This window comes from Melanaphis sacchari, unplaced genomic scaffold (genome assembly GCF_002803265.2).
Source record: "Melanaphis sacchari strain LSU unplaced genomic scaffold, SCAv2.0 Contig7_pilon_pilon, whole genome shotgun sequence".
In the NCBI taxonomy this organism is placed as follows: Eukaryota; Metazoa; Arthropoda; class Insecta; order Hemiptera; family Aphididae; genus Melanaphis; species Melanaphis sacchari.
The window spans coordinates 395,849-410,569 of NW_020271560.1; the positions used below are offsets into that span (position 1 = coordinate 395,849).

Consider the following 14,721-nt stretch of genomic DNA (forward strand, 5'->3'; position numbering starts at 1 on the left):
ATATTTTATGTATTGTGTATATTTTACATTTATGAGTAACCACCACCTCACCAGGTTTTTTGAACTATTATTATTATAGAATCATCATTATTAGTTATTACCTACTATTAATATAAGTCTTAAATTATCCAAGACGAATTATCTCAGTCCAATTGTTATGCCCTTTTGCTTTCATGGCTCGAAAAGTAAATAAAAAATGTATCCAATCGAAGAGTGCGAGTATAAATGGTCGACCATTGAAATTTGAAGGACAGAATAAAAATTGAAGATAAATTAAATAGATTTAAATAACAATAATATCAATAAATTAAATTTATTTTTACGTCTTGCTATGGCATTTTTTGTTTGGAAAGCTCTGACCAGAGTTTGATAATACTGATAACACGATCTCAGATAAATACGGCTTTATTATCAAATATAAATTATCAATTTATCACATTTTAATATTTTATCTTAGTTCTTAAAACCACCAAATTAAAATGTACTAAGTTTAATAAACTTAATTGTTATTAACTATGTTATAGATTATAGAATAGTCTTAGACTGATCTTATGCATGACTGTTTTTTAATTAAAGCATAACCAAAATATAACTATGCAATAATCATTATTCTAAACGTTATTCGTGTTTGTATAATTATATAAATAATAGTATTAGATTGTTAATTTTTATTAACAGCGCGTAGATTGTTAACGACAAAATCACAACTTCTGTAGGTGCGTGGATAATGTGTAAAATGGAAACAATGACAATGACATGTTCGGACGTGACAAATGACCACCACGTATTGAAGCAACCAACTAAAGTGCTGTTGACCCTAAGTAACGTACTTTTGCCTAAGGAAAAGCTCACGTCCACACCGTCGATGATAGACGGGTTAGATTTCGAGACCGAAGTCGACCTTAGGATCGTTGGATGCGAGTGGATTCAGACTGCTGGCATGCTGCTTAAACTTCCCCAGGTGAAATTTTTAGTTTGTTTTTGTTATTTTACCTACATAGTAAATATTGTTTATATATAATTGTAATGGTGGATGCCAGCTGGTATAGTTCAATGTATGACGTGTGCCTAACTCTGTCTGTTTACATGCACATACATATATACATATCTATGATATGTGTTTTCAGAAATTATTGAGGGCTCAGTCTTTAACCCCTTGCCATAAGTAGGTGTTTCAAACAACACTAAATTATTATTTATTAATTTTCATTGTAATTTATGAATATTGTTCATTTTAAAAGTTACTTGAAATGTTTTCTTTATAAAAGCACTCAGTATGTTGACGGTAAAAATAAATTCTTCATTGTTCATGAATTCTGACAAAATTTTCAATGAATTTATATACAAGTAACCTACTGTTTTTAGCAATAGTTTATAAAGTACATATGAAAAATCACTATTAACAGTCACAATATTTATATATATTCATTAGCCTAAAGACTATAATACATTCTTAATAAAGTTGTCATTGAATCTAAATGTGTAATTTTTAGATGCTCTTTTTGTGACAAAATACAGTAGAATAATTTAGGGACGTAATTCTGAATAATTGACTCATTGGTTGAATCTTTATTTTGCTTCTATTTGAAAATAACTCATAGAATTCTTTTAATAATTCTACAAAACCAATTATTTTACATAGGTACTTTCCCTCTAATTCATTTTTTAAATTACCTAAGTTACTATGATCAGTAATGCCAAAGTTAATTTTTTCTTGAATGACGATTATTCATAGCTTAACTTTTGGCATCTAAGACCCAAAGATATTGTTAAAAATACAATGATTACTCAAAATGTGATGTGGTTTTATTTACATACCTAAATTTAATTTGATTTTATCCTAATATTTTATTTAGTACTTGCTTGTTATTGTCTCGTTGATTTATATAATTTTTTATTATTTTGCTATCAGATAAACTTACGTTAATTGTCTTAAATTAAAAATTTTGATATTTGTGATCAATATTTTTTTGTATTTTTATACTCTATGTATACAGACACAAAACAATAATGTAAGTTAATTTAGTTTGCAATCTAATTCTGAGAAAAAAGTAGTAGTTATTTTTAATAATACTCTATTTTAAATTGTATTTTATTACATTAAAATCATGTTGGCTTGTCACTATATATTTGTAATTAAAAGATGCACCTATCTTATAAATATTATAAATTAATTTAATTTAGTTATCTATTTTGCTCAATATTTAATGCTAGCATTATATTTGTGCAACAAAAATATATATTGTTATAATAATAAAAAAGTGTGAAATTTAAGAGGCTTTAAAAAATTTTCTCATTTTGTTATGTTTATTTGTATATAATTAGGACATTTTAATGATTAAATATGCTATCAATAATATTACTGTTACTTACTTTTATTTGAAAGTTTTTAAGAGTATATAAAAATATAATATAATGGATAGTCATCTGGCGGAGAGAAGGAATTATATATTTTATATGGTGCAGTAGTAGGACAATAACAAAACAGTATATTTTATTTTATTTATTTTTTTTCACAAATTTTTTTAAGATTAACTATTTTTTAAACATTTATATATTTTTTTAAATAATATCCCCTATGTGTACACTTAATTATTTAATTGTTTTTTACATTATTTATAATATGAATTTTATTTTTCAGGTTGCAATGGCAACTGGACAAGTGTTGTTTCAACGATTTTACTATACAAAATCTTTTGTTCGTCACCCAATGGAAATAACTGCAATGGCATGTACATGTTTGGCCTCTAAAGTTGAAGAATCACCAAGACGTATTCGGGATGTTATTAATGTTTATCATCATATTCGTCAAGTTTTAAATCAAAAGTAAGTTTAAATATTATTTTTATACTTTTAATATATATTTTATTTGAATTATTGAATTATGTTTAAATATTTTTAATCACAACTGACTAATCTGTTTGCTTATGTTTCCATCATATGTATAGATCTCTAATCTTCAAGGTTTTAAAATTTAAAATATACATTTTGTCTTAAATAATTATATATTAAAATATATTAATTATATATTAAAATATATTAATTAAATATTAATTTAATCTTAAATAATAAGTATTATTTAATTTTTCAAATGTTTTTATTTAACCCTGGAGATAGAGTATATACGCTTCACTGTTTAAAAGTTGGGCTTTTAATATTTTTTTTCTATTTATTTTTACAAATTTAAAATATTACATTTAATAAATTAGTACTTTCCAAGTATAGTATAATTAATAATTACTATTTGAATATAACTCCTAACCATGTACAATCAAATATCTGAAGTCTAGAAATATTCAAAATTAATTATTCATTAAATCACAGTTCTTAAAGATAGTGTGTGTGCTATACTATAATATTTATAAGTAATTTTTATTATATGATAAATAAATCACGAGTTGTTTTTAAACTTAATTCCTCAATTACTGACTAATAAACATGATCATTAGTATCAAAATATATTTGTATAGGTAAAGTGGGTATTATAAAATGGTACATTATAAAATGATTAGTAACATTTAATTTAATCGTTATTAAAATTTAATTTGTTTCTAATCAGTAACTGTATTTGATGATTTTAATTTTAAGAGCAATATAAAAATATTTTTATAAATTTGTTGATTTTTAGTTAAAATATTTCAATACATCATCTAAAATACCATGTTTGTGTACTCTAATGTATATTTTTGGTGCATACTATCTAGGTTGAAATTATTCAAATTGGATGTACCCGTAACAAAATTATTTTGATTTATCAAATGAATATTTTCTAAATTAATTATTTTGTCTAATCTATCAGGTGCATCAGGTAATTCTAAGGGTCTAAACTCATTATTTTGGAAAGTGAACTTCTTAAAAATATTTTTTTACAAAATTTCATTTCAAAAGAAATTATAATTTTTATCGTTATCATATTATAAGTTTTTATATTTTTTTAAATGACATGCATTTTTAATTTTATATTCCAAATTAGAATATAATTTGGAGTATTTAAATTTATAAAAATAAAATTTCGGACAAGTAGTTCACTAATTAATGTATTAACTTTTTATTTAAAATTAAATTTCCATATATTAAATACTCCAAAAAAATTTTTTGCTTTGGAATATGAAATTAAAAATGTATGCTATTATTTTTAAAAGTTAAAGGCTTAAAAAGTAATTATCATGAAATATTGTACAAAATAAATTTTTTTAATGTTTTGTATAAATTATTATCGAACTATGTAAAAGAAATATCTTTAAAAAAGTTAAAAGTTTTCAAAATAACTAGTGTAGACACTATTTAAGTGTCACTCTTTTTAATGCCTTATTAATATGCATTGCATACATATAAACTTAAGTGTAAATATAACAGCACACTTCTTATAAAAACTTAAGTAAACACTGAGGTCAAACACTTAAAAACATGTTTACATTTTTAATTGTAGAAATTGTCTTCTACAATATTAAGTTAAAATTTTTTAAGTTACTTAGATCTTAGATGTTTAATAACTTTTAGATATCTTACAATAGTCGCATATCGTACAAAATTCTTAAATGTTCTAATATTTCTATTGCTATGAATAAATGCAGAATAACAGAATATATTTTCTTATGACATTATATATTTATATAAGTTATATTAACAAAAACTAATTTTAAAAGGAAAATTAATGTTTTCTAAAGTAATTTGTTTTAAATTTCTTACAATACTATAGATAAGTGTTTTTCAACCAGTATGTTGCTGGATAAATTTAAATATGTTGTGAAGTATATAAGGCAAAATATATAAACATTTTTGTCATAATTTTCAAAAATTAATAAGTATTTGATATAATATTTATAATTAAATGATTATATATATTAAATAAGTTATGTGTTATTGAAATATTTGTCATTATTTTCTATGTTATATTTTTTCTTTGTTAATTTTAATTATCAATTAAAATTAAATATTACCCATTATTATTTTTTTTTATTGTGTTGCAAAATATGAAATATTTTAATAGTGTAGTGTCATAATACATAATTTGAGAAACATTGCTATAGAGCACAAGTAAAAAAAAAAAAAAAAAACAAGTTTAAAATAATATGATTTTTAAGAAATCCTAAAACTAGCTATTTATCATAATTCATCATAATGTGTTTAAAAAAAAAAAAAAATGTACTTATTTATTACTTGTACATTTATTAAATGTTAATATTTTTTGTTATTCTGTTGTGTGTGTGTGTGTGTACTGTGTATGAATTGTATACAGGTTGTGTGTGTTAACCCTAATTTTTTCCTTTAATGATAAATTTATTCAAATCTTAATTTTTGAAATTTTCAAGTTTACTTAAATAGACTATATTTAAATATTTAGATTTTGTAAGTAATTTATTATGCGCAGTTTGTAATTGTGGGTTGTTAAGCAATCATTTACAAAAATAAGTAGTTTTTGATTTATTAAATTTTATCAGTTATCTATTTAAGGATAATAGTCTTTAATAATGGTTTTACATAAAAAATAAAATAGATTTAATATTCTACAGTTTAAAATGTTAATATGAGTAACAATAATTTTCAAAATATGTCATGGGGACCATAACATTTTCAAAAACCAACGTTTTCCAAACTTTGTTTATTAAATATCCCCTTTATATTCAAAAGTCTTACGCCGCCCCTGATTAATTTTTTGATCTGCATTTCACCATTATTTTAGTTGCAGTAGTTCCTTTTTCTTTGAAATTTATCCAAAAAAAAAATTCTAAGATTTTAAGTATGCAATGACAAATTAATTTATTTGTATATGTATAATATTTCTTAATGAGGTTAATGCATCTGATATTTCTTCGAAATATTCAATTCAATACAATGTGGGTTAATAGTGATCTGCAATTATAATTATTCTTAAAATGTAATATAACTACATACATTAGTCCTGCAACATTATGATAATGTGACTGTTGAAAGAAAATTCAGATTTAAAATATTTATATAGAAATAGCCACCATCCACTTTTACCACACAATACCCACAATCAAGATTGTAACTTCCATTGCCCCCTTTGGATAGTTTTATTGCTCACTTTAGAAAACTGCTCTAAACCTATAATAAATTTATGTCCTTAATGTATAAAGTTTAATAATTTAGAAACTACTCTTTTAAATTAAATTTTTATTTAAATATCTTCAAAAAAATCATATAATTCAGAATTTTAATAAATGAAAATTAAAGAAAAAATGAGGGTGAGTATGTTTGGTGAATTACTTTGTATTTATATAAATATTTAGAATCAAATTACTAAAAAGTTACTATGTGTTGACTTTATGCGATAACTGTAAGATGAACAGAAATACATTGTTTTTGTTGCAGTTGTTTTGTACTCATTTATATTTTTAAATTATCTAATGCAACAAAGTCAATAGTTATTTATGTTTATTCAAGTGCAAATATAACGTACAAAATTTATTTTATAACTTGCGTTTTCGCAGATACTTTCCACAGCTAACTGCCGGGTGAGTTACCCTCGGTTTGAATTGTGGAGAGGAAAGCGAATGTGGTGAATTCACATTGAAATTGATGGTCGTCACGTCAAGATTACTGTTGGACCCTTTAAAACTATATTATTACATGATTTAATCAAAAATAAGCTAAGAGGTTCCCATTAAAAAATTTGTTAGGGTTTTTCAAAAAATATATATTAATATATTTATCAAAACAACAGGTACAGTATAAAACTAATATGCATATTGCATAACATATTATGTGCTCTATTTAGTGATTATACTTAATTATTTAAGTTTTGTACTAAACAAACAAAGAATTTCACAGATAAATAAATTGTAACTGTTGTTTCCATGTTGAGATTCAAGATAGCAATCATGTTTGAATATGTTATGAACTATTTGAACGTTATTATTCTACATCTTATAAGGTACCTCTATTTGTAATTAAAAAGAATTTTGATAAAATCTAAAGTTGAAGTAAAATTAAGTACTCAATAACATGACAAATTTAAAAATTATTAAATATCTAAGAGTCTGATAATTGCTATGTTTAAAGATATTAAATGCATTTCAAATTAAGTATTTATGACATTTAAACTGTAATACATAACTTAATACTAAACAATCTTTATTCATACTATCAGAACCTTAATTATTTTTGAATAAATTGAATAAAAAATATAATATTCAGTATTGTGCTTAATACATATATTTATTATTAGATCTAGATTTAATTATATTATATATCATAATATTTATTGTATTCAATCTGTTTTTAGTGAAAAAAATTGATTTTAAAATTGATTATAAATATCATACCAAAAATTTATGTAATATTAAATTATTGTAAATTTTGGTATTATGAGTATATATTGCATTTTTTATGTCTTAGTGACTTAGTAAATCAGGATCTCAGGATCAGTCTATCAGAGCCAAATAGACAAATAAATCAATTAGCCACTTGTTCATTAAGCAGTATCTACTTTATTAAGAAAATATAATGTTGTATAAAATAAAAATAATAGTTAATCTTAATATAATTTTACCTTTAAGTAAATGTAGTATTCTATAATTTATGATTTAAGAATTTAAACAAGAAAATTAAATTAACAATAGCTGTAGACTATTTGTAAGGAAGCTATATAAATAGTTATGTATTTTTCTATAACAATTTTATTAGTACTTCAAAATAAATAATAAATTTAGTCAGTTGTGGTTGATCATACTATTCATTTTTTATTGTTTTACTATGGTATTGCCATGTCATTACTAGTTCAAAACAAGACAAAAAATACCCTGCCACTGTTGCAGATTGATTTCGCCGTTGGTACTTGATCAAAATTATGTACAGAAAAAGATGCAGGTAATAAAAGCGGAACGACGCGTGCTCAAGGAGCTTGGCTTTTGTGTACATGTAAAACACCCGCATAAACTCATTGTAATGTACCTACAGGCACTTGGATTTGAAAAACATCAATCAATCATGCAGATGTCCTGGAACTATATGAATGATTCATTACAAACCGATGTATTTGTTCAATTTTATCCAGAAACTATTGCTTGTGCTTGTATATATCTGTCAGCTAGGAAATTAAAAATACCTTTGCCTAAACGTCCAGCATGGTACTCTTTATTTAATTCAAATGAAACAGACATCCAGGACATCTGTCGTAAAATACTCAAACTTTATCTTAGGCCAAAAGTGAGTAGAAAATTATAACTTATGTTCACTATAACCATGTTTGTTTGATGTTACTTTTCAGGTTATTACAGAAGATTTAGAAAAGCGAGTTGAAGAATCAAAAAAAGAATATGATCATGCCAAGAAGAAAGCTAAAGAAGCAATTGTTCGTTCAGTAGTACAAACGAAAGCAATAATGCCTAATTCAAATAATGGAATAACTGCAGCTATCCCTGAAAACATTAGTTTAACTACCTCAAATAAGTATGCATTTTCTTCTGAGTTCTCACATTTTTACATACATACTCTCACTTATATATGTTAATTATATTGAATTCATTTTATAGAAAACCAATCAAAAAAAGAAGTAGAAGTATAACACCTTTGAAAATTAAGTCTAGAAGTAAAAGTCCAAGATATTTAAAGAAATCAAAAAAAAGAAAGTAATAAAAAAATTTATTTTTCTAATTTTATAACATGCAAATATTAAAAATATCATGTTTTAAGTATAGTATTTAAACAATTAAACTATCTTTTAGTTTTATTGATTATTATGAATGTTTTTTTTGTATTGATTAGTCATGTTTCATAAATAATTTTCTTTTATTTCAAATATCTCATTTTATAAATTATAAACAAATAAATGTTTTATGAAATATAAAGCTAATTGAGATTTTTACTAATAAATATATATTATTTTTATATATATTTTTACTCTATTTAGGTTGAGAATAATTTAATAATCAATTTTGTGTACACTGATTGAATTTCTGAACACCATCAACTCTTTAGGCGATTTACAAGGGCTTTGACGTTGAGTCGTAAATTTTGTCATTTGTTGTTTATAATTGCTAATGTTGGTTAACAAATGATTACTTTTAACCTGATTATAGTTTAATAACAAATATTATTTATTAGTTATTACATATTTATACTTGATAAAATACAAACTTATTTTATTTTTCTGCAGAAAATTGAGACGTTTTTCTAATGCATTATATTTAATTATTTTTCAGATTAGTACCGACTTACAGAGACTATAAAGAATACAAAGATTACAAAAATTGCAGAGATTACAAAGATTATAAAGATTATAGAGGCAATGAAAATTATAAATCTAAATCTAGAAACTACAACTATCGTAAAAGATATTAATAGTCATATACTTATAATATACTCTTAAAAATGTCCTATATTTAAACATTGCTTGTTTAGTAAATTTCAAATCAAGTATATTTTTCTCAAATCTATAATACATGTGTGTTAATTAATTAAAAAATCAAAAGTCAAGTTCATGATAAAGTGCCATCTTTATTAATGTAATATAATAGGTTTGACTATTAGCCTTATTTTTATTGTAATTTACAAAAATAAAATGTCTAGTGTCTACATACCTTTAAAATAATCATTGTATAGATTTAATTATTGATAATATTGATAAAAAAAAAAAAAAACATTTTTGAACAAATGTGAAGTGAGAGTAATTTATAATTACTAATTATGAAATTTGCAAATTATACGTTTTATATTTTTCCAATAGTTAGCTAAAACAAATTATTTGACGAACATACCTTGTTAATATTTATTATTGTATAATATATTTAATAATAAAAATTACTAAATCAAAATTTCAAATTCGGTCTATTATTCAAAATAATGTTAAACTTAGATTAATTAGAATCAGTGGTAGATTAACAGTCAATGGGGAGGGGGCCCTGGGATACTGGGCCCTAAATACTAATATTTATTTTTACTATGTATTAGATAGGGTTATTTACATATCTATTTCAAATATATTGTAATAATATGTTGAATAACTTTTCAACAATGATATATTTATATAAATATTATATAATATAAATTATTAACAAGTAGTCTGTTCTTTATTAGATTTGTATTATCTTTTTAAATATTATAAAAAATCTTAAAATGTTATAATTTGCCATATTTTAAAACTATAAATTTCACTTAATTATTACAACTTCAATAATATTATAAGTAACTAAATAAATTGACTATTTTTAAATTTTAAATTATGGTAAAATGGATAAGAAAATTAGTTATATACTATACATTACACGAAAATCTTCCTAAGATATTCATAATTAAATAAAGTTACCAATTACCTATTGTATAAATTATCTTACTGGCTAACCAAATTACATAATAAATTAGATTGACCTAGTCTAAAATGTTCAACCAAATTAGACTAAAATAATCTTGTTTTTTCCTAACATTAAATTCACTCTACAGGACAAGCTTATATTATCTAGGTCAGTGGTTCCCAACCTGGGAGGCGTATACACATCGCTGGGGAGGCGTAAGCAGTCACCACAAAGTAAAATTTTTATTTATCAAATTTTATTATATTTAAAATTCCACTATAATACTATATTATTTACAATTATTTATATTTTATAATAATTACTATCATTAATAAAAAAGTAGTCTTTTCGAATATTATATAGTTTATTTGTAAAATGTAGAGTAAACAAAAAATTATAATTTTTTCAATTTATAAGTGAGGGCGCGAGATTTTTGAAAATCTACAAAGGGGGAGTAGAATAAATAAGGTTGGGAACCACTGATCTAGGTTAATATTGTACAACAAATAAAGTTTTTTTTTTATTATTGAAATTATTAAGTAGCAACAGCAAAGGTTATTGGCTTTAGACAACACTAATAAAGTTATACTTTTTGATTCTTGTATTGAAGAATAGTCGTTATTTCAAAATCTATTAATGTTTTTGAAAAATAATTTTTTATATAATTTTTAGTAAAACAAATTAATATTTTCATATTATTTTAAATTATTAACTTTTTTGAATGATAATAAACATTTTTTAATTAATATTCTGAAGAAAGATATAATTCTGAGTATTATGATTCATGAAAATCAAAATAGTTTAAGCTAATAGTTGAGTATCAGTTAAAACTTAAAAGTATTTAAAGTTGTGGTAAGCAAAGTAATAGACCAATATTGTACAGAGTATCTCCATACCTATCCACTCCACTCATCAAAACATTTAACACTTAACACATAAATCACTCATCCGAATTTAAATTAGAATATATCAAAATACAATTTAAAAAGTAAAAAAAAACTTTAAAAAAATTGTAATGATAAGTAATATTTTCAAAAACATTGATAGATTTTGATATAATGAGTGTTGTTCATTAAAATAATAGCTCTGTATGTATAAATACATTATTTTTACAAATAATTATTCAAAAACTAATCATAAATCTTCGGATAATCATTAATAAATAATATTAAAGCTGCATTTATTTTTCATTATTAGCCAAGTCTATTTAAGTTAATTCTATAGCATGAATTTTAATATTGATAAAAAAAAATAATAGATTATTCTAGCCTTAACTGGTTAATTTTTTGTTTTTGAAGAAAGTAATTTATCATGAAATTAGGTTTGATCAGTTACATATTTATACAATATTGTTTATCATTATTTTTCCTTATGTCATCTCTTTGATTATTATACTAATGAAAACCACAGAAAATAGATATTATGTTTATTTTAATTAAAAAAATAAAAACCTGATTATAAATAATTTACTATACTCTATTCACATTAAGAACATTCTACGCATTAGCCATTTTTTATTGTTAGTGGCCAAATAATGTAGATAGTGAACTTGTCCTCCCCCCCCCCCCCTTAGAGACTATTATCATAAGTGAAATGTTGTGTGGAACAGCATCCCTGCTCACAATTCGGTGTCCATGTATAAATTTTAACGTGAATAGAGTACAGAATATATTTAATGTACAAATATATATGTATTGTGTAAAAATTTATTTGTAACTTTATAAATGTTTAGTATTTGTAAAATTAAATTTAAAAAAATAAATAATTAATTAACTGTGATAATATAAGATTTTTTTTTGAAGTTTTAATGTGTATGTACTTAATTGAATTAGTCATTGATTTAGTCTCTCTACATTTTCGTCTTCATGAAATTTTTATATGCTAAGTTGTAAGATAAATGTACAAGTACAATTTTTCATCGATATTTTTTTTTGTGTTTGTTATTGCATTTTGGAATAGTGGAAATACTTCAATTTTTTACTAAAAGCACGGTTTCTAATAAAAATTGGATATATTTCGAGAGAGAAATAAAAAATTCCCAGTATTTATCAAAATAATCGAAATAAAAACAAAAAATATTGAAAACCACAATTATTTTACACAAAACTAGTTTTTTTTTAACAGCATTTTATACACTTGGTATAATTTTTGAAAGATTTTGACGAGATATTTATAAATAATAAAAAATTTTATTTTTTTATAAATGTCTATAAATATTATTTTGCTCAATTAACATTATTTACGGTTAAACACATAATATCTTATTATTTAATGTTCACGAAGGTGGATACGTCATATGTAGATTATTGAGAAGTCGGTAAAACAAAGCAAATTATTTCTTTAGAATTTCCTTTTCAGTACACATATTTTATCTACAAGAAAAATGTATCATTCAGCTGTAATGAAGTAAATCGTATTCCTACTTTTGAACAAATTATATGATGAATAAAATTAACGATTTGATAAACATCACAGTCAATTTTGACCTCTGTTTCCCTACATTAGATCTGTACTCTACAATAATTATTATATCTTATTTATACCCAAAAATTTCGAAAATTTAAATTAATTGACTCTTGAAGATCAATAATTAAAGTTTTTGGCTTCAAAAATTTGTGACATATTCTCAAAATTAAACCCACTTGACACCTAAATATGGAGTATTAATTAATAGGTGGCCGGTGGCCTACACAATGATAATAAATGAATTATAAAATATATAATTTTACAGTTAATAGTTTGATTTCAAATTAGATTGCTACACTCAGTATTTGATTTTATAATAACGTGCTTGTATGTGTTTTTTTTGTATGTATAAACATTTTATGGTAAAAAAAGATTTTTTGATCCTCAACTTCAAGGATGGTTTTTGATAGGAAATTGGATGTATAGCTGATACTTTTGGGAAAAAAAAAAATCAAAAATGTATTATATTTTTTAAAATAATCTTCATTTTTAAGTAAAATTATATTGTTATAATTAAAAAACAAATAACCCTTTTCACCAGTGGTTTTCAATCTTTTTAGGACCGTGACCCAAATTTTCTTCCAAAATCTATCTCGACCCCCATAGTTTCACATTTACAGAATCAAAAAAGTAATTTCAAAAAAAAAATTTTTTTATTACTTATTTACTACTTTATAATAATAATAATTGTAATAACTCTTATGTTACTTTATACTTCTATTATAGTTCTATAGTCTATACTCTATAGTTCTATACAATTTAAAAACATAAATTTCTTACAATCTGTATAATTAAAAAACTTTTCGCGACCCTCCAAAAATTGACTTGCGACCCACAGTTTGAGAAACGCTGCCTTACATACTTAAAATGTTTACCAAATGCTTGTATTAGAATTTTTTATAAATGGTTTCATTATTTAAAATACCTACGTAGATTCTTTCTGTGCTATTTTAATATATTTAATTTCAAATTTTTAATATTTTTTTATTTTATTATAAAATTATCCAGCGATTTAAAATTCTTGAAATTGTATTATAAATTTCTAGGATGTTGTTATTATAGCTATTTGAGCAATTTATATATGTATAAAAATATATGTATATATATATCCATAATTTTTTTTTATAGGCATTTGAATTTCAAATGTCGATGGAATAAGTTATTTAAATGAAGAACGATGATTTTTGTTATTTTGGTATAATTTAAAAATAGACTTTTTTAGGTATATTGAATTGGGTATATACTATATACTGTTATCATATTATCTAAGGCTGATACAAGAAACTGAGACAGGACTTGTATACTTGTATTTTTGAATCGGTTATCGTTTATCTAGTAAGTATAACATAATCAAGGCTGTATCCCGAGAAGAGGGGCCCAATGGGTCGGTCCCCTCTGAAATTTCTTAAATAGTTTAAAAATGTGAATAATAACTATTTATTTTTAAAACTAACATAATGGCTAAAATTACGATTTATTAAATTGACTAGATAATGATTGTTTTGTATTATAATATCGTATGAAAATATTATTATATCGTCTAATAATAGATTGTTATTGATCGACAACGATCGTTATCGATGCCGGTTAACGACGATTAATAATAACAATATTATATTTATGTAAATTAAAAATATTAATATATTATATAATTATATACTTTCGTTCGCTAAACAGTGACAAACATGTCAAATTGTTTTATTAAATTCATCATAACGAGTAACAAAAATGTACTTTTAATATTTTTCTTAACTTCCAAAGAAAGTTAACAAACGTTATATAAGTTATATTATTTATATTTCTATATTAATAATTAAACATTGTTTTAATTCTTATACTTTATTTTTAATCAAATGTCAAAAGTCAAAACCTAAATTCAGTTAATATACAATAAACATTATACCGGTTGTGAACCTTTTCAGAAAAAATTTCTGTACACGATCTTGGACATAATAACCGTGATTACTATTCAAATACTGAAATACCTATATGAATATTA

General features: G+C 23.0%; 1 protein-coding gene across 3 annotated transcripts; it reads left to right on the plus strand.

Annotated features, from left to right (window-relative positions):
* Positions 1–462: 462 nt before the first annotated feature.
* LOC112601696 (cyclin-L1-like) lies at positions 463–9,473 on the plus strand. Of its 3 annotated transcripts, XM_025349435.1 has the most exons (8): positions 463–626; positions 717–961; positions 2,642–2,826; positions 7,782–7,833; positions 7,924–8,172; positions 8,234–8,415; positions 8,499–8,594; positions 9,168–9,473. In XM_025349435.1, the coding sequence occupies exons 2-8, from the start codon at positions 728–730 to the stop codon at positions 9,304–9,306; spliced, it is 1,137 nt and encodes a 378-aa protein (XP_025205220.1). In that variant the 5' UTR covers positions 463–626; positions 717–727; the 3' UTR covers positions 9,307–9,473. The 3 variants fall into 3 exon arrangements, with proteins under 3 accessions (XP_025205220.1, XP_025205218.1, XP_025205219.1); XM_025349433.1 differs by having other exon boundaries at positions 7,782–8,172; XM_025349434.1 differs by lacking the exon at positions 463–626 and having other exon boundaries at positions 633–961; positions 7,782–8,172.
* Positions 9,474–14,721: the final 5,248 nt, after the last annotated feature.

Bases quoted from the DNA above. Each gene is read 5' to 3' on its own strand.
- LOC112601696 (XM_025349433.1), top strand. From the start codon at position 728: ATGTGTAAAATGGAAACAATGACAATGACATGTTCGGACGTGACAAAT. The intron at 2,827-7,781 runs GTAAGTTTAAAT...CCACTGTTGCAG, and splicing joins CGTCAAGTTTTAAATCAAAA to ATTGATTTCGCCGTTGGTAC. The intron at 8,416-8,498 runs GTATGCATTTTC...TTCATTTTATAG, and splicing joins AGTTTAACTACCTCAAATAA to AAAACCAATCAAAAAAAGAA.